General features: G+C 43.3%; 1 protein-coding gene across 1 annotated transcript in view; it reads left to right on the top strand.

Annotated features, from left to right (window-relative positions):
• Nucleotides 1-25,248, top strand: part of LOC126481372 (chitinase-3-like protein 1) — a 104,512-nt gene that overhangs the window by 56,142 nt on the left and 23,122 nt on the right. Inside the window, exons 3-7 of the mRNA XM_050105082.1 lie at nucleotides 18,695-18,764; nucleotides 19,727-19,903; nucleotides 22,475-22,569; nucleotides 22,659-22,790; nucleotides 23,878-24,005. Coding sequence (XP_049961039.1) covers nucleotides 18,695-18,764; nucleotides 19,727-19,903; nucleotides 22,475-22,569; nucleotides 22,659-22,790; nucleotides 23,878-24,005 — 602 coding nt within the window. The remainder of the gene's footprint in view (nucleotides 1-18,694; nucleotides 18,765-19,726; nucleotides 19,904-22,474; nucleotides 22,570-22,658; nucleotides 22,791-23,877; nucleotides 24,006-25,248) is intronic.

Below are 25,248 nucleotides of genomic sequence, written 5' to 3'. Positions count from 1 at the left end.
ATTTCTTTAACTTCCGAAAGCTTCTACAGATTCATCAAGCGTTCTCTACTTCTGATTGGCTTAGATGTACTCAAACAGGTCTCGCAGACGACGTGACAATCTTTAAACCCGTACAAAACTGAAACAAGCTGGCAGATTAAAACAGTGTGCCAGACCGGAACTCTATCCCAGAACCTCGCCTTTCATGGTTCACGTGTAACGCTCTCACCGACTGAGCTATCCAGCCATGGCTCACGATCCCACACTCTCACCAATCTCTCACAGCTACTGCTAGTATCTCTCTCCTGTTCTTCAAATTCCACAGAAGTTTTCCTGCTTATCTCGCTGGACTAGCACTCCCTGAAAGGAAGGATATTGAGGATAAACGACTTAGTTACAGCTTTGAGCATTGTTCACAGTGTGACTCTTTCACTTTGCAGCTGAGTATGCTGTTTTTAAACTTACTGGTAGTTTAAAATGAGTCAGGAAGTTGGAACGGACTATAAAAAACTTTCCCTCCACAGCCGGCTTACCTTATCCATATCTGCTCTAATACACACTTCAATCAAAAGTAGATTCACAAACAATCCACGAAAAAAAATACTGTTTGAGAGGGGCTGCCAAAGCCCTGTGAGTCAACATTATTCCCCATAAGGAGTCAGTTCAGGAACTCCTCTCCGAAATATCATCCGTCTTTTCTCCGACCCTTCTTTCCATTTCTTAGCTTCATTTCCAACAGTTTAAATGGCAATGACAGCACTAGATTTTTAGCTGTATTTTAGAACTTGATACTGAAACAGCGAATTAAAGCCACCTTTTCCCCTGAGTTTCTTTGTGGCTCTCCCTGCGGTATCCAATCTGGTCCAGTTGCGACAGATCCGTCCGCGTCCTGACTGAAGGCGATGATGAAACCTTGTTCTCAAGGCGGAGGAATGACAAAAAAAAACAAAATTTCGTATACCACACTGACCCATGTCCAGAAATTTTGATTTGTTTACAAAGTTATGGCATTTCGTAAGCTGACATTTCTGTCGTGCTAGAAGCAAGAAACCAACCTCTTTATATATTTTCTAGAGCTCACGAACTTCAATAAATGCTCACTTCAGCCAAAACTCCTCAAGTCCTTTCCTACAACAAGACGCTTTCGGCAGTTTTTGCTCAATGAGTAACAGGTCCTCTGAAAACAACTTCAATAGAGATTCCGAGAAGATTTTTGTGTTGGCCCAAAATGTGAAGGGGATAATTAGAAACGCTAATAACAAGTTGCTTGACATAGAGTTATGGAATAGGGAGAGCGGATTGTGATATTCCAAAGTTTTATATTAATTGTTGGCGGGATTCTGGGAATTGATTAGGCGGCCAGTTTCAAAGTGCCTCCCACAACTACACTCCTGGAAATTGAAATAAGAACAGCATGAATTCATTGTCCCAGGAAGGGGAAACTTTACTGACACATTCCTGGGGTCAGATACATCACATGATCACACTGACAGAACCACAGGCACATAGACACAGGTAACAGAGCATGCACAATGTCGGCACTACTACAGTGTATATCCACCTTTCGCAGCAATGCAGGCTGCTATTCTCCCATGGAGACGATCGTAGAGATGCTGGATGTAGTCCTGTGGAACGGCTTGCCATGCCATTTCCACCTGGCGCCTCAGTTGGACCAGCGTTCGTGCTGGACGTGCAGACCGCGTGAGACGACGCTTCATCCAGTCCCAAACATGCTCAATGAGGGACAGATCCGGAGATCTTGCTGGTCAGGGTAGTTGACTTACACCTTCTAGAGCACGTTGGGTGGCACGGGATACATGCGGACGTGCATTGTCCTGTTGGAACAGCAAGTTCCCTTGCCGGTCTAGGAATGGTAGAACGATGGGTTCGATGACGGTTTGGATGTACCGTGCACTATTCAGTGTCCCCTCGACGATCACCAGTGGTGTACGGCCAGTGTAGGAGATCGCTCCCCACACCATGATGCCGGGTGTTGGCCCTGTGTGCCTCGGTCGTATGCAGTCCTGATTGTGGCGCTCACCTGCACGGCGCCAAACACGCATACGACCATCATTGGCACCAAGGCAGAAGCGACTCTCATCGCTGAAGACGACACGTCTCCATTCGTCCCTCCATTCACGCCTGTCGCGACACCACTGGAGGCGGGCTGCACGATGTTGGGGCGTGAGCGGAAGACGGCCTAACGGTGTGCGGGACCGTAGCCCAGCTTCATGGAGACGGTTGCGAATGGTCCTCGCCGATACCCCAGGAGCAACAGTGTCCCTAATTTGCTGGGAAGTGGCGGTGCGGTCCCCTACGGCACTGCGTAGGATCCTACGGTCTTGGCGTGCATCCGTGCGTCGCTGCGGTCCGGTCCCAGGTCGACGGGCACGTGCACCTTCCGCCGACCACTGGCGACAACATCGATGTACTGTGGAGACCTCACGCCCCACGTGTTGAGCAATTCGGCGGTACGTCCACCCGGCCTCCCGCATGCCCACTATACGCCCTCGCTCAAAGTCCGTCAACTGCACATACGGTTCACGTCCACGCTGTCGCGGCATGCTACCAGTGTTAAAGACTGCGATGGAGCTCCGTATGCCACGGCAAACTGGCTGACACTGACGGCGGCGGTGCACAAATGCTGCGCAGCTAGCGCCATTCGACGGCCAACACCGCGGTTCCTGGTGTGTCCGCTGTGCCGTGCGTGTGATCATTGCTTGTACAGCCCTCTCGCAGTGTCCGGAGCAAGTATGGTGGGTCTGACACACCGGTGTCAATGTGTTCTTTTTTCCATTTCCAGGAGTGTATATTAATGGACGTGTTTTCTAAAAATCGAAACGTATTGTAACGTCTTGTGTGTATATCTACAGTGTACGCGTATGTCTCTATACATATTACAAGTGCAGGTGCGTGGAAGGAATGTTGGAAGGATGGAACCGAGTTTATGACATAACGCCCCGTCAATGATGAGCTCATTATAGACAGTGAACAAACTCAGATTGGACAGTGGTGCTGTGAGACGTTGACTGTGGTCATCTTGAAAGAGCTATCTCTTTTAGTAAATGTGCAAAACGACGGGAAATCTAAAGCACAATGGCCAAAATGGGATTTGAACTCGCTTTCTCCTGAATTCGATTCCAGTTGCTGTGACCCCATGATCGGTAGTTGCGTACATTTTTTGTATTGTTAGTGCAGACGGCAATGAGTGAAGTCACAGCACATCCCTAAGAAAAATGAGAAGCCAATGGCTGACTCACCACTAGTAATGTGATGGTTCAAATGGCTCTGAGCACTATGCGACTTAACTTCTGAAGTCATCAGTCGCCTAGAACTTAAAATTAATTAAACCTAACTAACCTAAGGACATCACACACATCCATGCCCGAGGCAGGATTCGAACCTGCGACCTTAGCGGTCGCTCGGTTCCAGACTGTAGCGCCTAGAACCGCACGGCCATTCCGGCCGGCTAGTAATGTGAAATCGATTCTAAAGCTTATTATCGATTACTTAGTGGCGCGTACCTACTTATTTGTTCCACTGAAATGCATGATAGTGCGTAATTGTGTGCTAAAATTCTTCATGTATTCTTGCACAGAACAGGTATACAATATTGATGTCTTCTAACTCAGGCAAGGGAAATAATTATGATTATTAAGAACTCTTATGAAACAGAATGAGTTCTATATCATTCATTATTCGTCGTATTGCAGATTCAAAAATGATTTGAGTAAAATTTCGAAATACATAAACCGTAAGTCAATACCAGAAATAGTATACCTGTATTGTAAAAATATAATCAAGGGACAGAGATGATCAGAAGCAAAACAGAGGCAGCAGATGTCGGGTGAGTTGGCAAACGGAAGCTGCGCCCGGCCAAGCACATACGAAAGGCAAGACCACTACAAATTTAATCAATAGTTGATTCGCTAGATCCCTTGGGGCACAGGGGAAGCACCAGAAGAACTCTGAAGAGGTGGCTTGATGGCGTCAAGAAAAACGTTGAAACCCCTTGATCCTGATGGCACAAAACCTCGTGATATGCAAAACTATGAAGGAGGCTATAACGTTGCAGTTGTGATACTGTTGTTACAAACACTGAATGTGCATTTCTTATGTTAAATAAAAATAAATCTCACGGCAAACGTTGCCAACAATACATTAGCTGTTCGCTATTCTGTGTTTCGCCGTCTTCCTGTTTACTCATAATCGCTTCTCTCCAAAGTATGTGCTTTCGAATTTTTGAAATCATTTCCAGTTTAGAGTAAGTTGCTTATTTGATTAAGTCTGAGCATCCAGATTTGGGCAAGAGCGTGACGATTCCTTTGAACAGTACACAGTCGACTTCCTTCCTCACGCCTCTCCAATACTGCCGTGTTATCCGTCTCTAATGACCTTGTCGTCGACAGGACCCTAACCCTTCTCGTAAATCCTTCTTTACCTTACTTTTGATGAGAAATTCTTGTTCACAGTTGAGGTAAGGTCGCTGAGACGTGAAAGAGTAGTTTCGCACAGTAAAATCCCCACGCTCCCCTCCGTGTCGTAAAACAAATTATGCCCACGCGGGCTGACCCGAGGCTCCTGACGGCTGGTGCAACCGACAAGCGACAGCACGTGTGTACTTCGCCGAGTAACCTTATTCCTGTTTCCGCAGCAATCCAGGCTAATGAAAGCAGTTCGTCATCGGTAGTCAGAGGAGCTAGTGAATTATCCAGCACTTTTCAGGTCAACTTGTGTTGGCAGTTTTGGGGCCCGTGTTACGTTGCCACAGAGGCGTGACCCACGTAATGGTCTGTGAGCTGTGCGTAGGCCTATATAAGCTCCGTGAACCTGGTGCAAGGCATGTCGTCCATACCTTCGTGGACAACGGGAGTCCTCTTCGAGGTAAGCGCCGCAAATTATTTCTATCTCTCCCCACACTTTTCGCAGTTTTAACCGGCTGAGTATCAGTCTAGCAGCGGACATCGTTCTCAGTAGCACAGAATGTCTCTCTTTCTGCTCCCACGTAAGTTATTATCGAAGACCGGTCTTTGACAGCCGAGTGAGATGGTGTAGTATGTGACGCGATTCTCATGAATTAAAAGATTAATTAAATCAAGATTAATAAAAAACATCGAGAGCAAAAAGGAGATTGATAACGACTAGTAGCTATCTCGTTTTCTAATCTAAATTTACACGTAATAGAAGTTGATACTGACATAACATAATATACATTTTCGATTACTGAATGACACAACCTGCTACTTCCCCTTTCTTTCAGTATCAAACATTTAAAAAATATTTAGCCTGTCATGTAAGCTCACCGGAAAAAAGTTATGACCCCAGAAAAACATTACAAGTATCATGTTGTTGTTTTTGTTGTTATTTTGTTGTTGTTGTTGTTGTTGTGGTCTTCAATCCTGAGACTGGTTTGATGCAGCTCTCCATGCTACTCTATCCTGTGCAAGCTTCTTCATCTCCCAGTACCTACTGCAACCTACATCCTTCTGAATCTGTTTAGTTTATTCATCTCTTGGCCTCCCTCTACTGTTTTTACCCTCCACACTGCCCTCCAATACTAAATTGGTGATCCCTTGATGCCTCAGAATAGGCCCCACCAACCTATCCGTTCTCCTAGTCAAGTTGTGCCACAAATTTCTCTTCTCTCCAGTTCTATTCAATACCTCCTCATTAGTTATGTGATCTACCCATCTAATCTTCAGCATTCTTCTGTAGCACAACATTTCTAAAGCTTCTATTCTCTTCTTATTCAAAATGGCTCTGAGCACTATGCGACTGAACTTCTGAGGTCATCAGTCGCCTAGAACTTAGAACTAATTAAACCTAACTAACCTAAGGACATCACACACATCCATGCCCGAGGCAGGATTCGAACCTGCGACCGTAGCGGTCGCTCGGTTCCAGACTGTAGCGCCTAGAACCGCACGGACACTCCGGCCGGCCTCTCTTCTTGTCTAAACTATTTATCGTCCACGTTTCACTTCCGTACATGGCTACACTCCATACAAATACTTTCAGAAACGACTTCCTGAGACTTAAATCTATACTCGATGTTAACAAATTCGCCGGCCGCGGTGGTCTAGCGGTTTTAGGCGCTCAGTCCGGAACCGCGCGGCTGCTACGCTCGCAGGTTCGAATCCTGCCTCGGGCATGGATGTGTGTGATGTCCTTAGGTTAGTTAGGTTTAACTAGTCCTAAGTTCTAGGGGACTAATGACCTGAGAAGTTGAGTCCCATAGTGCTCAGAGCCATTTGAACCATTTTTTGTTAACAAATTCCTCTTCTTCAGAAACGCTTTCCTTGCCATTGCCAGTTTACATTTTATATCCTCTCTACTTCGAACATCATCAGTTATTTTGCTCCCCAAATAGCAAAACTCATTTACTACTTTAAGTGTCTCATTTCCTAACCTAATTCCCGCAGCATCACCCGATTTAATTCGACTACATTCCATTATCCTCGTTTTGCTTTTGTTGATGTTCATCTTATATCCTCCTTTCAAGACACTGTCCATTCCGTTCAACTGTTCTTCCAGGTCCTTTGCTGTCTCTGACAGAATTACAATGTCGTCGGCAAATCTCAAAGTTTTAATTTCTTCTCCGTGGATTTTAACTCCTACTCCGAATATTTCTTTTGTTTCCTTTACTGCTTGCTCATTATACAGATTGAATAACATCGGGGATAGGCTACAACCCTGTCTCACTCCCTTCCCAACGACTGCTTCCCTTACATGTCCCTCAACTCGTATAACTGCCATCTGGTTTCTGTACAAATTGTAAACAGCCTTTCGCTCCCTGTATTTTACCCCTGCCACCTTCAGAATTTGAAAGAGAGTACTCCAGTCAACATTGTCAAAAGCTTTCTCTAAGTCTACACGTGCTAGAAACGTAGGTTTGCCTTTTCTTAATCTATTTTATAAGATAAGTCATAGGGTCAGTATTGCCTCACGTGTTCCAACATTTCTACGGAATCCAAACTGACCTTCCCCGAGGTCGGCTTCTACCAGTTTTTTTCCCATTCGTCTGTAAAGAATTCGTGTTAGCACCATGTAATACGTGTAATTCCGCCCCCGGATACGGTTAGGAAGTGGTTCCACAAAGTTGTGCTGGTACGTCGCGTGTAGGTTAAGCTATTCGCTGAGGATTTGATCGCTCACTTCCACCAAATTGCGGGGATGTCGATGTTTGCGTTTTACCCACTGTTACAACATGTTCCACAGGTTTTCTATGGGGTCCTATTCAGATGGTTTTGCAGGCCAGTCGAGACGTAATAGCGTAGCGGAGGGTTCAGAAAACCAGTCACATATTCTTCCAGCCCGATGAGCTTTGCTTTGCTATCGTCGCCATTATATGCATGTGTGAGCAGTGGCCTTTTTCGAGGAGACCGGTTGACCGGCTCCAAATGTTCGTTGCATGCACTCGCCATCACAGTGCTTTCTCGCCAACAGGTTGGGGTGGAACTCCATTCACCGGCTGCCAGCGATTACTGTCGGGCTTGAAAGCGATTTTGATTCACAAGTTTTGAAACGCGTCTCCAGCCCCTCTCATTCAGAATCTTTTTCAGACCACTATTCTGACGTCGTTCAAAAATATGTGTGATTCCTGAGGGACCAAACTGCTGAGGTATCGGTCCCTGGACTTACACACTACTTAAACTAACTTATGCTAAGAACAACACACACATACACGCATACCTGAGAGAGGACTCCGATTTCCGGCGGGAGGGGCCGCGTGATCCGTGACATGGCACCTCTAACCTCGCGGCCACTCCGCGCGGCTCTGACGTCGTGTTTCGTGGACGTGTGTGTTACACCACTGCTTGTAGACACGTTGAACAATCCCTACCGCGAAACTCCAACAAAGCTAGTTTCTTCACACACCATATGGCCAAGGGTACGGCCTAGAATGACTGCCTCTTTTTGCCTCTCTGTCACGTCCTTACAATTACCCATGTTTACGTACAATGTTCGTTTGAGAAACATAAATGTCTCACTGATCGTTACTTCCCTGTGCTCACGTAGAGGCAGAGCGCGAGCGGTTGACCACGTGACTCGATCGCTGCACCCTGTGTAAGGGCGTAAAGAGTCATCTGTGTGTGCGCAGTGAGGTGATTATTTTTGTGAGCCTAGATTCACATTTGATTTCCATTTTGGAAATAACGTCCTACGTTACTAACATTTATGAAATTCGCTGTCGCTGACTGACAGAACGTGACAATTACAGTGAAAAGGAATCACTTTCCTGGTGTTCTGAAAATGCTGTTTATTTGATCACAAACCGGTTTTCGAATTCGTCAAATGAGAACCGACGATTGCCTGGCAAGCCCAAAACCGGTTCGCGCTCAAACAAATAGTATTGTCACAACATCAAGAAAGTTTTTCCTTTCCGATATTACTAACATTTACTGAAAGTCAGAGCGGGATAATGTGTTTGGTGAGTGATAACTGCCTTGAGCCATCACACAGAATCTTATACGGAAGCACTGCGCCAGTCCGTTTTTAAATACTTGTTACAAACAGGTTTTTTACATAATCGAAGTAACTCGATCCATGCATAAGGTTAAAATATTTCGGTTCGGATACCTAGTTTTCCGCACAAGATAGTATTTTAAGTAATATCTATTACTTAAAACATTAATATGAAAATGTCAATTACCTCTTATGTTCTTTGCCTAGATAATATAAATCCTACATTCATATCAAACAGATAAAATGCTATCATTTTATGCTTAGTGGTACAATCAAATTACTTTTTATTTTGGTAATATCATGGTAACATTTTCTGTTTTATGTTTCTAGTTCTACCATCCTTATTTCAACTTATTTCAGTTACTGTCTCACACACACGATATGCATGATTAAAAGGACAGGTACGCTTTGAGGAACTCTCTTTTATATAATTAATTACTGAACATACAGTAAATTGGTCTTCAGCCTAAATTAACAGTAAATCAAATATGAAATGACTCTTAAGGCATTGCGTCATTGCGACACTAGAACAGAGACGTCACGAACTCCAGAGCATGAGAGCCTACTTCAGCTGCCGAAGGCTGACATGATGTATGCGACGCTTAGCACCGGTGTATCTGCCAGCGTGTGTGTATTGCATACAAGTTACAACACAAATATCAACCATATTGGATTTTTCATTCGATGTCAGCACTGAAGTTTGCTTTCATTTTGAAGCCATAAATGAACAAATCTGCGGCTTGATGCGATGTACCTCATTTTATTCATTGGCCTTTTGGTGAAACAAATCCCCAAACCTGCAGAGAACTTCACGATCTTTCAACTGAGGATGAGCATAAATAGTAAAAGATACGTTTACTGTTCAGTGAGGCTGTGGATTTGTTGATGAATTTACATGAATGTGAAAATTATTAAATAAATGTTAGATGGATTGTAAGTACTCTAGTTGAGGCTCAGTACTCTGTTCCCGAGATCGGACGGAGTTCGAATCACCATCTGACCATCCAGGTTGAGGATTAATTTAGTTACCCTGAGTTACTTCAGACGAATTCCGCGTCGGTTCTTTGAGTAGTCCACGGTCTATTTGGTTCGTCATCCTTTTCCAACGCGAACTTGTGCCCCTTCTCTAATAATCTAGACATCGAGGGGCATCAAACACAAACTTACTTCCCTACTTCCTATGTAAAAAGAAATTTTGGTTACACACACTATGTGATAAAAAGTATCCGGACACCCTCAAAAACATACATTTTTCATATTAGGTGCATTGTGCTGCCACCTGCTGCCAGATACTCCATATCAGCGGCCTCAATAGTTATTAGACATCGCAAGAGGGGAGAATGGGGCCCTCCGCGGAAATCACAGACTTCGAATGTGGTCAGGTGATTGGGTGTCACTTATGTCATACGTTTGTACGCGAGATTTCCACACCCATAAACATCCCTACATCCAGTGTTTCCGATGTGATAGTGAAGTGGAAGCGTGAAGAGACACGTACAGCACCAAAGCGTACAGGCCGAAATCGTATGTTGACTGACAAGAGACCGCCGACAGTCGAAGAGGGTCGTAATGTGTAACAGGCAAACATTTATCCAGACCATCACACAGGAATTCCACACTGCATCAGAATCCACTACAAGTACTATGACAGGCGGGAGGTGAGAGGCTGCTCATAAGTCACACATCACGCCGGTAAATGCTAAACTACGGCTCGCTTGGTGTAAGGAGCGTAAACATTGGACGATTGAACACTGGAAAAATGTTGCGTGGAGTGACGAATCACGGTACACAATGTGGCGATCCGCTGCCAGGGTATGGGTATGGCGAATGCCCGGTGAACGTCATCTGACAGCGTGGATAGTGCCAACAGTAAAATTCGGAGGCTGTTGTGTTATGGTGTGGTCGTGTTTTTCATAGAGGGGGTTTGCACCCCTTGTTGTTTTGCATGGACCTATCACAGCACGGGCCCACATCGATGTTTTAAGCACCTTCTTGCTTCCCACTGTTGAAGAGCAATTCGGAGCTGGCGATTGCATCTTTTAACACGATCGAACACCTATTCATAATGCACGGCCTGTAATGGACTGGACTGACCTGCACAGAGTCCTGACCTGAATACTACAGAATACCTTTGGGATGTTTTGGAACGCTGACTTCGAGCCAGGCCTCACCTCACCGACATCGTTACCTCTCCTCAGTGCAGCGCTCCGTGAAGAATGGCTGCCATTCCCAAGAAATCTTCCAGCACCTGACTGCACGTATATCTGCGAGAGTGGAAGCTGTCAACAATGCTGAGGGTGGGCCAACACTATATTGAATTCCAGCTGTACCGTTGGAGGGTGCCACGAACTTGTAAGTCATTTTCAGCCAGGTGTCCGGATACTTTTGGTCACACTGTATAGGACAGGGTCTTCATCATGAACGTGCATACAAGCGAGACAACACACAGCAAGAGGAATAGCACTCCAGTTACAGGGTCTTCATCGTGAATATGCATACAAAGGAGATAACACATAGTATCAGAGACGTATCTGTCATATCGACAACTATCTAGTAACAAAGTACACGTTATGAAAAGGAATGAACTCTAAAATCGAATAGCTGATTGTCATTCCTGGAAAGAGCTTTGGATAGGTCGATACAACTAGGCGAGAGGAAGAACATGATTTTCCAACGTTTAATAATTTATCCAAAATCTGCTCCTGGTGGAGGCGATCTTTTGAAGGCCACGCAACCCCGCTTTTGCATAACTTGTTGCCCTCCGTCTGGCGGCTTCAGAATGTCTTCCAGGTAGTTCTCTTCAGATCGCCATCCTGGTCCGTATTTCACTCTGCTTGCCCTTCTGCAATGAACAGTGGAGGTTGATCAGTGAACACGTTGCCCTCTGAAATGGTTCTCTTCGCGAAGATGATTTACTCTAAGTATTACATTTGCAAGCTAAACGTATTGAAAGTTTGATTAGAATCGACAGTGAAAGTTGGCCAGTAAATATAAGCACGAACAGGTTCCTCATTTCCCACTGAAACGGTTCTCTTCACGATGCTGTTATATTCTACATAATCTGTAGTGACGGAAAAAGTAGCAATACCAAATATTGTTAATGTAGGGTAATGAAATTTCGGGAATACATTCGTCTAGGTAAGATATTTAAGTGAGTAACACTGCAAGATCACATAATAAAATATGAGCGACATAAGCCACTGCAATTCTGAAATTCTGGTACATTAATAACCGGTGTAACCCCAGAATGTTGAATGCTGGAATCCAAACGTGCATGCATTGTGTTGTACAGGTGTCGTATGTCAGTTAGTGCGATGGTAAATCAATACAGGATGGTTAACGCAGTTTGTGGATGTCCCTGGAGTTGTAGTCCGATGATACCCCATATGTGCTCGACAGGAGACAGATCTGGTGATGGAGTAGGCCAGGCCAACAAGTCTACACTCCGTGGAGCATGTGTGTTACAATGGCGGTATATGGGCGGGCCATATCCTTTTGGGCAGCACAACAGGTCGAATCACCAGACTGACGTAAAAATTAGCTGTCAGGATGTGTGGGATAACGAGAGTGCCCCTGCTGTCATACGAAATAGCAGCCCAGACCATAGCTCCAGCAGTAGATCCAGTGTGTCTAACACAGATTGGTTGCAGGCTTTCGACCGGCCTCCCTCTAACCATCACACGGCCGCAGCTTGTACCAAGGCAGAACCAGCTTTTATCACGAAAACCAACAGACCTCCACCCTGCCTTCCCATGAGCTCTTGCTTGACACCACAGGAGTAGCAAATGGCGGTGGTTTGGGGTCAGTGGAATGCACGCTACAGGGCGACCAGGTCGGAGCTGTTCTTGAAGTAACCGATTTGTAACACTTCGTTGTGTCACTGTGGTGCCAGCTGCTGCAGATGCAGTCCGATGCGCCAGGACCGTACGCCAAACACAATGTTCCTCCCTTTCGGTAGTGCCACATGGCCATCCGGAGCCCGGTCTTCTTGAGACCGTACGTTCTCGTGACCACCGCTACCAAAATCAGGTACAGTGGCTACATTCCTGCCAAGTATTCCTGCATTATGACTGGACGTACATCTAGCTTCTCATAGCCCTATTAAACGACCTCGTTCAAACTCAGTGAGGTGTTGATAATGGCCGTCTTTGTTGCCTCACAGACATTCTTGACTAACATCAACCCAACACGTCCAATCTCAAAGGTAAGTCACGCTCACAACCGTTACAAGGCGTATTTAAGGCAAACCTGATCCGGATCCTCATTGTGGCGCTACTAGTGCCACTCTTATATGAATCACGCGAGATCTGAATAGACATCGTTTTTCAGATGTAGAAACACGCCTACCAACTTTCGTTTATGTCGCACGTTTCCTTCTTGGTGTTGCGATTTTCTTTACGTCAGTGTATTTAGAAGATAAACATACTGAAAGCTTATTATATTGCTAGCTTACAGAGGAATTAAACAAATACATGTACGAGGGTAATCCCAAAAGTAATGTCACCTATTTTTTATAAGTACATAGACCTGTTTTATTGTACAATGGTTTACATCAGTTTACAGCTTGAACATATAGCTATTTTTCGACGTAATAACCATTTCTGTCGATGGATTTTTGTAGACGCTGTGGCAGTTTTTTTTATGCCCATGTCATACCAGCTAACCGCCATGCTGATCAGAAAGTTATGAACCTCTTATTTCACCTCGTCGGCAGAGCTGAATCGCTGGGACCACAATTAACGCTGACATGTACTGTGAGACTCTGAAAAAACTCAAACGGGCAATTCAGAACCGGAGAAGAGGAATGTTGAGCAAGGGCGTAGACATTCTCCATGACAACGCTCGCCCACACATCGCTCGGCAAACCGTTGCTCTCCTGCAACAGTTTCAGTGGAACATAATCACCCACCTACCCTATAGTCCTGACTTGGCGCCCAGTGACTATCACCTGTTCCCTAGGTTGAAAGAACATTTGGCCGGAAAGCGATTCAGCTCCGACGACGAGGTGAAAGAAGAGGTTCATAACTTTCTGAAGAGCACGGCGGCGAGCTGGTATGACATGGGCATACAAAAACTGCCACAGCGACTACAATAAAGTATCGACAGAAATGGTGATTATGTCGAAAAATAGCAAAATCTTCAAGCTGTAAACTGATGTTAACCATTGTAGAAATAAACAGGTCAATGTACTTATAAAAAAATAGGAGACCTTATTTTTATGATTACCCTCGTATGTTTGACATACACTGTTGTTGTTGTTGTGGTCTTCAGTCCTGAGACTGGTTTGATGCAGCTCTCCATGCTACTCTATCCTGTGCAAGCTTCTTCATCTCCCAGTACCTACTGCAACCTACATCCTTCTGAATCTGCTTAGTGTATTCATCTCTTGGTCTCCCCCTATGATTTTTACCCTCCACGCTGCCCTCCAATACTAAATCGGTGATCCCTTGATGCCTCAGAACATGTCCTACCAACCGATCCCTTCTTCTGGTCAAGTTGTGCCACAAACTTCTCTTCTCCCCAATCCTATTCAATACTTCTTCATTAGTTATGTGATCTACCCATCTAATCTTCAGCATTCTTCTGTAGCACCACATTTCAAAAGCTTCTATTCTCTTCTTGTCCAAACTATTTACCGTCCATGTTTCACTTCCATACATGGCTACACTCCATACAAATACTTTCAGAAATAACTTCCTGACACTTAAATCTATACTCGATGTTAACAAATTTCTCTTCTTCAGAAACGCTTTCCTTGCCATTGCCAGTCTACATTTTATATCCTCTCTACTTCGTCCATCATCAGTTGTTTTGCTCCCCAAATAGCAAAACTCCTTTACTACTTTAAGTGTCTCATTTCCTAATCTAATACCCTCAGCATCACCCGACTTAACTCGACTACATTCCATTATCCTCGTTTTGCTTTTGTTGATGTTCATCTTATATCCTCCCTTCAGGACACCATCCATTCCGTTCAACTGCTCTTCCAAGTCCTTTGCTGTCTCTGACAGAATTACAATGTCATCGGCGAACCTCAAAGTTTTTATTCTTCTCCATGGATTTTAATACCTACTCCAAATTTTTCTTTTGTTTCCTTTACTGCTTGCTCAATATAGAGATTGAATAACATCGGGGAGAGGCTACAACCCTGTCTTACTCCCTTCCCAACCACTGCTTCCTTTTCATGTCCCTCAACTCTTATAACTGCCATCTGGTTTCTGTACAAGTTGTAAATAGCCTTTCGCTCCCTGTATTTTACCCCTGCCACCTTTAGAATTTGAAAGAGAGTATTCCAGTCAACATTGTCAAAAGCTTTCTCTAAGTCTACAAATGCTAGAAATGTAGGTTTGCTTTTCCTTAATCTTTCTTCTAAGATAAGTCGTAAGGTCAGTATTGCCTCACGTGTTCCAGTATTTCTACGGAATCCAAACTGATCTTCCCCGAGGTCGGCTTCTACTAGTTTTTCCATTCGTCTGTAAAGAATTCGTGTTAGTACTTTGCAGCTGTGGCTTATTAAACTGATTGTTCGGTAATTTTCACATCTGTCAACACCTGCTTTCTTTGGGATTGGAATTATTATATTCTTCTTGAAGTCTGAGGGTATTTCGCCTGTTTCATACATCTTGCTCACCAGATGGTAGAGTTCTGTCAGGACTGGCTCTCCCAAGGCCGTCAGTAGTTCCAATGGAATGTTGTCTACTCCGGGGGCCTTGTTTCGACTCAGGGGAAAAAATCTTCAGGGTGCCGAGACTTGGTGTTATCAATACGAACCTACCAAAAAACGACAAAGTGCAAAAAATTCACATGAAACGTCAACGATTTGACAACATAACCGTCATTCAAACCAATATGATGCGCCAAATAAACCACATTCCAAAGAATGTCTTTCCTAACGATTTCACATGGTTGTATAAACGTTCTGTGCGTTGTACTCAAGAAGGCAGGGCAGAGATTATGTACAAATTCTGAAGCATTCGGACCACCATCTTTACTTTTCTCTATTTTTTATTAATCCAGTTTAGAAACTTTTTGGACTGACGGAGTGTATATCATGGCAGGCAGGTTTTGCAATATGCTGACATTTGAACAAAGGGAGAAGTGTTTACGCAGGTATTGTCCTACTAGAAGAGCGCGTCTCCTTTATGACTGGCAGCAGAGTGGCCTGGATTTCTCTGGCGATATTCAATGTTCGCACAGCAAATACTTTACTACGTGCTTAAGATTGAATATGTAGAGAACAAGAAATATCGGAACCCGACTGTAATATGTAGACGAAGATTAACAATTTCGATAGATTTTATCTTTATTACTGACAATGTTATGTATTTCACTTTTTGAACAGCAGTGGCATAACATGTATTTTATGTTATTTGACGCCACAGTGCTAATATTGCCTTGTAAACTGCTGTAATGGCTAAGATACCTGACGATCTTCAGCTGTGAATATAATGGTACCATTAATAGCTCTTTGCGGTTGAACTACAACTCAACCTTTTCTTTAGATATTGACGATCTGTCGGGTACTACCTTCATTAAATGTAAGAAAATTCAGGAGCAGAGGGCCACAATCGGACACTAACAGCAGAAAACTAATGAGAAAACTGTCGGGTTGCAGTACATGTTGGTACCAGCCGATGGTAAGTTCCTGACACGTGAAAAACCAGATGAGGTAACAGATTCCGCTAGCCAACAGTTCACAGTTCAAATAGATCTTGGAGGTATTCTCGAATGGGTTTACAAGATGTGAAACGAGGTTCTGATACGTCTCCCATCGTCTGTAACCGACGAACAATGCAGGGACGTACTATTCGTTCACATCTATTAGTTTCTTTGTCTACAGCAGCCTTCATGTGACGTGTGCATTCAGCAGGACAAACTGTGTCAGAATACTCCATTAAATTTCGGGCGAGCAGGCGTATGAATTCCACTTCTTCTTCTTCTTCTTCTTTGAGAGTCAGCCTGTCATTCGGCTCACCCTGAAGATAGCTGAACGTTAGGCAGCCGAAACATCAGAAGAAGAAATGGAATTCATGTGGCTGCTCGCCCGAAATTTAATGTAGCAGCCACTGCGCCGCTAAAACGTGAAGATGTGTCAGGATATTTTGAGAACACTGCATGCAGACGAGTGTGGTTGTGTGGGGCCAAAGGTCACACGACCAGGATCGAGTAATACGGACACCATAGGTCACAACGGCTCTGCAGAACTTCGAGTGCTTGTGGAGTCCAAGCACCGACGAGTCGCTGACGTTATCGAGCCAACTGGGAGTGCTACACGCTCCTAGTTAGATGTCTCTAATTGTTAAACACGATATACCGAAAGTAAGCGAAAACATTGAAATATGTGTGCCACGGGTAACAACCATAGATACTATTCAATAAACACAACTCCACCGAAATTGCCATGAACGCATATTTTTACTCGAGGAGCGGTCGGAAGCCAAGAAGGCGGTTCAACTCTCAAGCAGCTTCTTGTAGACCACTGGCAGAGCTGTAGCTGTTCCCGTTAAAAAATGATGGTATACTCTTGCAGCTGAGGAGCATAGAACATGCCGGACCATTCAGCGCGAAAACGCTCCTGGTGACTACGGACATCAAGATTTTCAGATTGTTGTCGAATTACGTAGCAGGGTGGAACTGGAATTCTGGCGGTGCTTAGCTGTTCCATCAAAGGAAGGCAGGATCTGAAAGGAGCTGTAGCTCATACATTCAGGATTTACTAATAGGATACTGTATCCTTTTATAATTTATATGTGTTATTATGTTTGTACGAGATGTCATCAACTTAGCCTGTACGTCATCGTAAACTCGCCACGCGAATTCGTAAATCAAATGGTTTGTGTGACTCGAATATGTGACAGTGTGATCGTCTGAGCAAACAACAGTATTATCCATATACTGTAGATGGCCATATGATTGTAAATATCAAGGCCAAAGACATAATTATCACAAAAATCTGAAGGTACCTGAGAGTTAAAAGGAAACCGTGTTGCCAGAACCAAGTACTCAGACACGAAATAATACCCATCCTGTGTATTTTAATGTCGAGAGTCCAGAAACGTGAGTGTCGCTGCCGGTACACAAAACGGCCAATCAAACTGTTTTAGGAACCTTCTTCTGTCTTTCATTTAACGTGCACACAAAATATTCAAATTTTCGTCTACTGTACAATACACAGTTATACTGTTTCTTTTAATCCGGTATTTGTTGACTGTAAATTTATATTTGATGAAAAAGCCATTTTGATGTGCTTCACACAGGACTCCTCAAACCAAGATTGCAGACAAAATGGTCACAATGAAACTGATTTCTGTACGTTACAGACAACTTGGTGCAAAATCATTTCAAAGTACTTTGTTAAAATGGACATGTTACTACACTTCAGCTGAAATTTACCAAGTTCCGTAGTGTTCTATAAAACGTATTTAACATTGGATGAGTGTTACTTTGCTCGCAGACGTGAAGATGTAGCTGATGAATAGTATTTACTTGTTTTAATCGTTTGGTTGGAAACTCTCATATTCATATTTTTGCACTAAATATTACGAATTTTCCCATATTTCTTGTAATAGACATGTTTCAAAACTTTCTAATCTGCAGACATTATTTGCTTCCCAGATAGTTTTCCAAACCCTTATGTGTCACAAAATTTATTTTATCCGCGTTGCTACTGTTCCGTTTGAACAACAGATTTTCACTTAAAGAAGATCGACTGTAGTTTCGAACCCACGCCACTAGAAACCACAGTGTGAACATCATTTCGAGTCTGGAATCTTTGTCCAACAGAAAACGTTGCCTAGCGAGTGTCATTATTGCGGCTGTCACCTTGTTTGATTAACTGTGACCGATACAATCATCACCCTTACTGGAAACGATCTTCCTCATAAGTTTGCGTCTCCGATGATGAATCTTTTCATTCTAGGTATCACTTAAAAAAACATTTCCGTTCGCAAATAGCGAAATTGTTTTCTTTCCCGAGATTAATTCCCGGTATCTAGATTGTTAGTCGAACTGGCTTGAGTGGGTGAAGATGTTCCCACCACAGTTTCGCAATAGGCTTCTCTCTTATCAACAGCGATTGTTTCTTGTATATAAAGCACACCGTTAGTCCTGTGTTGCATCTTGCGGTTCGTGTTCGTTCCACCAGCTTTTCCCGCTCTGAAGCACCGGTAATCGTCTTATATCTACGGGTAGCGCGGTCTTCCTTTTTTTTTATCAAACAAGCCAGCTAAGTGAAAGTTTCTGTTTGCAGATGTCGGCAGCGTGGCTCGCTCTGCTCCTGGTTCTCTGGGCTCCACACGACACCTGTGGGGCCAATGAAAGTGAGTAATTTATTCTACACAACAGAATAGTATGAATGAATGATTGGATGTCTACATCAAATGTAGCCTCGGTAATCCAGATCGTACAACACTCAGAGTGTACCGTTAAAGAATAACGTCTATATAAAGACTTTAAGGAGAGATATTGTTAAGTTTATTAACATAGGTGATTAACCAAAGTGTTCACACAATATAGGGCTATATGAACAAGTAAATCAGGAAAAGCTAATTAACCAACTACATGTAGTAGCCTTCTCAACACCATTCGTTAGCGCCTGGTACATTATTTTCCTCAGTCCACTTGATAAAATAGCGTTGTATTTGACGCGTTACTGCACTCATCTCCAGAAATGAAATAAGCAAATGGAGTAATAAAACTAACTGGCATAACGTATGATATCTGTGAACTTTATAATAAACAGGGTCATCTTTAAAAACTCATAGTACGTTTGTAAGCTGCGGTATGTACACTGTGTATGTGCTGTTTAGTCAGCACAACGAACTGCCGTGTGGTAACATGAATCATTTGTTTGTGAAGTTGACAAAATTCATACGTCACGCTAATAATAAATTTAGAGAAACAAACGCTTATAATTTCTAGTGATTTGCGGCACATGCTGATAATGTCTCGTCATTATTAGCCATATGACTCAATTACGTTGGCCACATGATGATGATAATACTGTTTAAACTAGATGTTCAGTAAAGTAAATTCATACCACAATTTACCGGTGGTCATGTCTTTCTTTTCCAAATACTTTGAATCTCTGGACCAGCACTTCCAGAAAACATATCAGAACCGAATTTCGTACGCAGTGCTATCAATACTATTTTTTGCTTGCTGGTCGATGAAAGGTCTGTTTGAAAGTATCTTTTAATTTGAGATCGGTCTGAACTGTTGCAGCTTTCCTCTCTATGTAACTGTCTCAATACTTCAACGTGACACAAGTTTTTCATTCCAGAAAAAGTGGTGTGCTACTTAGGTAGCTGGGCTGCCTACAGAAATGGAAATGGACAGTTCGAAATAGAATACATCCAACCGGAACTGTGCACGCACCTGGTTTACAGTTTTGTTGGAATAACTTCTGCAGGAGAGGTCAAAATTCTGGATCCATGGCTGGATCTTCCAAGCGGAAAAAGTAAGTCCAATCTGCAAGCACATAAAATGTACTGTAATCATTTATATCCAGAGTTTTGGTGTGCGTTCTTTTGTGTGTGTGTGTGTGTGTGTGTGTGTGTGTGTGTGTGTGACAGAGGGAAAGAGGAAGCTTTTCACGTCCTTAAGCTTCTACCTTTTACTAGATTCTTTGCTATTTCCTGGATATACCGGTGACAAATTTCTTACGTCTACAACAAACGTTTTGAAATGGTACATACGTGCTCCACTAGTGAAACAGAATATCATCTTACGTAGAGCTATTGATTGTCAGTTATTTAAATTGCATCAGCAACTCCAAAACTCGGATGGTTCCTTAAGGAACGCCTTCCCTTCCCTTTCCTCCTGCAATCCAAGCATATACTTCCTCCTCCGCTTCTACGGAACGTAAAGCTTCGCTCTTCCTTCCTCATTCTTTTAGTTGCTATACAAAGTAACGTTCAAGATTAATAAATATTACTTCGAGAACTCGACAAACACACTCAGCGATTCGATTCTCAAGGCGAATACGTCTTGTAGACTTATCATAGAAACTTAGAGGGATATACATCTACATCTGCATCTACATGGATACTCTGAAAATCACACTTAAGTGCCTGGCAATGGGTTCATCGAGCCACTTTCACAATAATTCCCTATCATTCTAGTATCGAATAGCGTGCGAAGAAACGGAGCGCTTATATCTTTCCGTGCGAGCTCTGATTTCTCCTACTTTATTATGATTATCGTTTCTCCCTATGTAGGTCGGTGTCAACAAAATATTTTCGCATTCGGAAGAGAAAGCTGGTGACTGAAATTTCGTGAGAAGATTCCGCCGTAACGAAAAATGCATTTGTGAGAAATCCACGAATGCTTTTAGTATATAGAATAGGCAGACAATTTCTTCTCACTATTTTCATGCAAAGACACAATCACTGTTGTTAGAAACGTTGAAGATTAGTGGAAAGTACATTCGGGCGGAATAAGCTTATAGGCTTCCTGAAACAGCTACAATTACACCAGTCCAAAATCGAAACGAACATTCCAGACAGGACATAAAGAAATATCTTCAAGATGACGCTATGGTCTCATCAGTGACCATGACATCGGGTGTTCTGTACCAACTGATTCTTTCTCTTCGCAAATTCACGGCGCATATTAGATGATACCACGGTGACACACGCATAGTGGAGCGTGTGCTTGAAGGTTGTTATGGGATACTTCAACATTAATGCATCACGCTTTTAAAGAATAAATGTTTGTAAGGAACGGTCCCAATCCATGGCTAGTCGTAATCGATTATTTGAATTTTTTAAAAGACATCATATTCGCCGTTGACTGTAGAAGCTATTTATTTCAACTACTGCAATTTACACCTTTGGACCATTTTCAAGTGGTGGTGCAGCAAAGGATTTTGCTTCAGCGCGAGTCAGACTTCAAAATACTCCGACATGTATACTTAGCCTCGTCAAGAAAAGGCCATTTCACTGTAGAAATTCAGTATCATCAGACGAGTGCGAAGCTGTGTACGCAGTGAAAGACGTAAATTACGTGAAATGTTACCAATGTTAACATCATTCGCATGAATCGTTACAAATCGATGCTATCACACTATTTTCACGTGAAAGTCACATCTTCAGATAGCGTTTCACGTTATGAAATGGTATGACTACCAACTACATAGTGAATGTAGCACCCACTTGCTTCCTTGGACAAATACAAGTGCCATCTTTAAGCAGTCTTCTTCGGAATGCGAGTTCAGTATCTTAATCATTCCGCCATCTCTCTCGGCGTCGCGATTCGGTACTTAATTATGACTCATCTTGTTCGTGGAGACGTTGTTGCTCTCTGCTGAAGTAGCTGAGGCACTCTTTATCAGATCTGAACAGTTTTTATTCGCCGTACTCAGTCAGTAGTGTGACAACCCAAAAGAAACGCTGTACATTTTTATTGAAACTGTCAGCTCCAGAAGTTTACTTTGTCGCTAAGTCAAATTAGCTTTTCCATTTATTGGAGAAGTAGGAAGATATTTCCTGTCTTCACCAAAAATGTTTACGTTAAAACTCGTTTGTTTGTAAAGTCAGTTTCCAACCCTTAAACTTTGACAGAGTAAGCCAATCGTTGCAAACTAATCGCCTAGTATCCTTCGTCCGCAAGGTGTCTCTCCAAATAATCGTCAGGGGCCCTTGTGTTCCAGCAAATATTGGCAATTGATTTTTTTGTAGCTGAAGTCACCCCAAACAAATAGTGCTCACACATCTTTCGTGCGACTCCCAGTGTCGAGGGAATACGTCGGTTTGTTTCCTGTTGCAAACAAAAGAATTTTTTATGCGGAATTTTACATGCAGACTCGATACAGCGGTCCCAAATTAGTCTTGTGTGATATTTGTTTCATCGATATGTATTAACAGGGACAGTATAGAATGAAGAATAACCAATTTTCCAAGCAGCGACAGCACTGCTCTGGCCAACCCTGATTGCTGCCGCCAAGCATGCAGCGCTGCTGAGTCGCTGCTGTTTGTTTACTTGTGATAATATCCTCCACATAATAATCGTAATTTTTCTGTTTTTACAGACGGGTATAATCGGTTCAACAGCTTGAAATCAGCGAACACAAAAACTCTTATTGCTATCGGTGGCTGGAACGAAGGGTCAACGACTTTCTCAGCTGTGAGTAACAGAGCGCACCACAAAGCTTCTAGCACAGCCGGTGCCGCGCCTGGAAGGTGAACTCATGCTGTTCCTTTTTGTGACTGCAGGTTGCGAACGACCCCATACTGAGAGCGAGGTTCGCGCAGAATGCAGCTGCTTTTGTGGGCAAATACGGCTTTGACGGACTCGACGTGGACTGGGAATACCCGGCGAATCGTGGCGGAGCTGCCTCCGACCTGGTAATTCAGAATGTCTTAACAGTAGCACTTCTGTTCAACTGTGTCGCACAAAAGCATCCATTACTTGTTTTTGTGTGAAGCTACTTGTGCCAAGAATTGATGCTTTTGTACGCCTTACCAGGGTTTATGATTAATTGAGGCTTGCAGACTGATCTTGAATATAAACATTGCAGTTTTTGACGTTGCCTGTTTGTCTATTTCTAGTGATTTTTCTGACAGTTCTTCTTGTGACATATAGCAAAAATAATTTCTTAAGTTTATGATCTGATGGATCATTTTTGTCTTATTTAGTATGCTTTCATTTCTGTGATTTCTACGTACAAGTCAGTTCTCTGTTGCACTTAAGAAAAAGTTGGAGCACTTTCGTCCGTCATTTTCGTAATTTTTCTGTTAAAAATTATCGCCTAGGGCTATTTGTCTCTGTTAAACGGTGCAGCAAATACTTACTTCTTCCAATCACAATCCTTTCTCTTTACGCTTCAGCTTTTTCCCTTTTTCCCCCTTTCTTTATTATTTCTGATCTCACGCTTCTCCACGTCCTCCCCCCCCCCCCCCCCGTCCCTTTCTTTTCTCTCACGTCCATTGCTGTTCCACCCGACTGTTAATTAACTATCATCTTCTACTCTTCACGAACAAATATAAACGTCGTTCTTTTTCCGTTATAGCTATTCCAGATTTTACTACTCTCTCTTAAATATTTGTGAGCTTGTGTTAGATTTCATTCTAAGATTTTTAACACATTTGTCACAATAATATACTGATAAAATATGAAGACTGCCCGGTTAGCTTAATAGAAGACTTTATGCCCTAATCTTGGCAGGGTAAATATATCAACAAATAAAATGTACTCTACAACATTATCTACGTAGGCACCTCCATAAACAAAGGCTGACATGAGATATACTTGAAAAAATCTTTTTTATTTCTTTTCATTCTAAGAACCTGCCTCCATTTATTTCGTAGCGCCGTAAACGTCGTTGCAGTTAATATCTAGTTTACATCCAGTTTTAACACACCTGAAATTCGTTTCGAACAGCAACTGCATTCCAGAAAAAGTCAGACTTAAGGTCAAAATGTTCTACCCCAGGTGGCGTTTGTTGAGCTGCTGAAGGCGCTGAGGACGGAGTTTGACAAGTACGGCTACATCCTGAGCGCCGCCGTCGGAGCTGCCCGCAACCTCATCGGGACTGGATACGACGTGCCGCAGCTGTCCAAGTGAGTTCAAATTCACACGTCCGGCTTACGTATTAGATTCGTAGCAGCTTTTTTGTTTATTACCATTACAGTTCACTGCTAGGACATTATTTACCGTGCGTCATCTGTCATTTGGTGCCGGCCGGGGTGGCCGAGCGGTTCTAGGCGCTACAGTCTAGAACCGCGCGACCGCTACGGTCGCAGGTTCGAATCCTGCCTCGTGCATGGTTGTGTGTGATGTTCCTAGGTTAGTTAGGTTTAAGTAGTTATAAGTTCTAGGGGACTGATGACCTTAGAAGCTAAGTCCCATAATGCTCAGAGCCATCTGAACCATTTGTCATTTGGCATTGGGGCTTTTGCGCTTGAATCTACGGAGTAGCGATTTTCTGTCTTATTTCAATGGCTTATTGAGCGAGGGATAAATCACTTCCTACTTGTCCTAATCCCTCTTATCGCACTCTTGCAGCCTCTTCCTGAGGTACGAGATACTGTCCGCAGGACTGTGGCACTGTCTTCCTCGAATACCTGTTCTCTAAATTTAGCCAACAAGCTGACGCGAGAGCCAGATCGCTTTTCTTGAGAAGATTCCCGATGCGGTTGGCCAAGCACCTAGGTTTTGCGACGGCCATACCATCCTGTTAGGGTCTTCGCTGTGCGCCTCTCATTTCGTTTGATGTCTACGGCCATACTTACCTGATAAGGACTCCAATCGATGGACTAATACTTCAGAATTGGTCGCACTAACGTCTTGTACGCCACTTACATTACATACGCAATGCACTTTCCCATAATCCTTGCAATGGTTCTAAGTCTTCCAATCGCCTTCTCTAATATTTTGCGTGTTCGTACCATTTTGTATCTCTTTTTAGTGTTACCTTTAAATACAATTGCTATTTTTTCTTCAGTGTCCGACCTGTCGCGAAATGGAAACCACAGCGAAAATTAAAATTTTTTATTTGGAACATTTAACTACATGTTACAGATAACGCGTGGTAGCAACTTTCCAATACCCTCGCCATAGAAGACGGCCGCCTGTGCATTCTGCCAATTCTCTACGCTGGTCTGCACCTAATTGTCTGTGCCAAAACACTGTCCTCATAGTCAGCGGTTCGTATGAGCAAAGAGATGAAAATCGGAGGGAGCCAAGTCTGGGCTTTATGGTGGGTAATCAAACACTTCCCATCAGAAACGCTGCAGGAACTTCTTTGTTACAGCTGCAGCGTGTGGCCGAGCATTCTCGTAAAGGACAGTTCTTAATGACATC

The sequence above is a fragment of the Schistocerca serialis genome, chromosome 5, assembly GCF_023864345.2.
Source record: "Schistocerca serialis cubense isolate TAMUIC-IGC-003099 chromosome 5, iqSchSeri2.2, whole genome shotgun sequence".
NCBI lineage: Eukaryota > Metazoa > Arthropoda > Insecta > Orthoptera > Acrididae > Schistocerca > Schistocerca serialis.
This window is presented reverse-complemented; position numbering and strand designations above follow the sequence as displayed.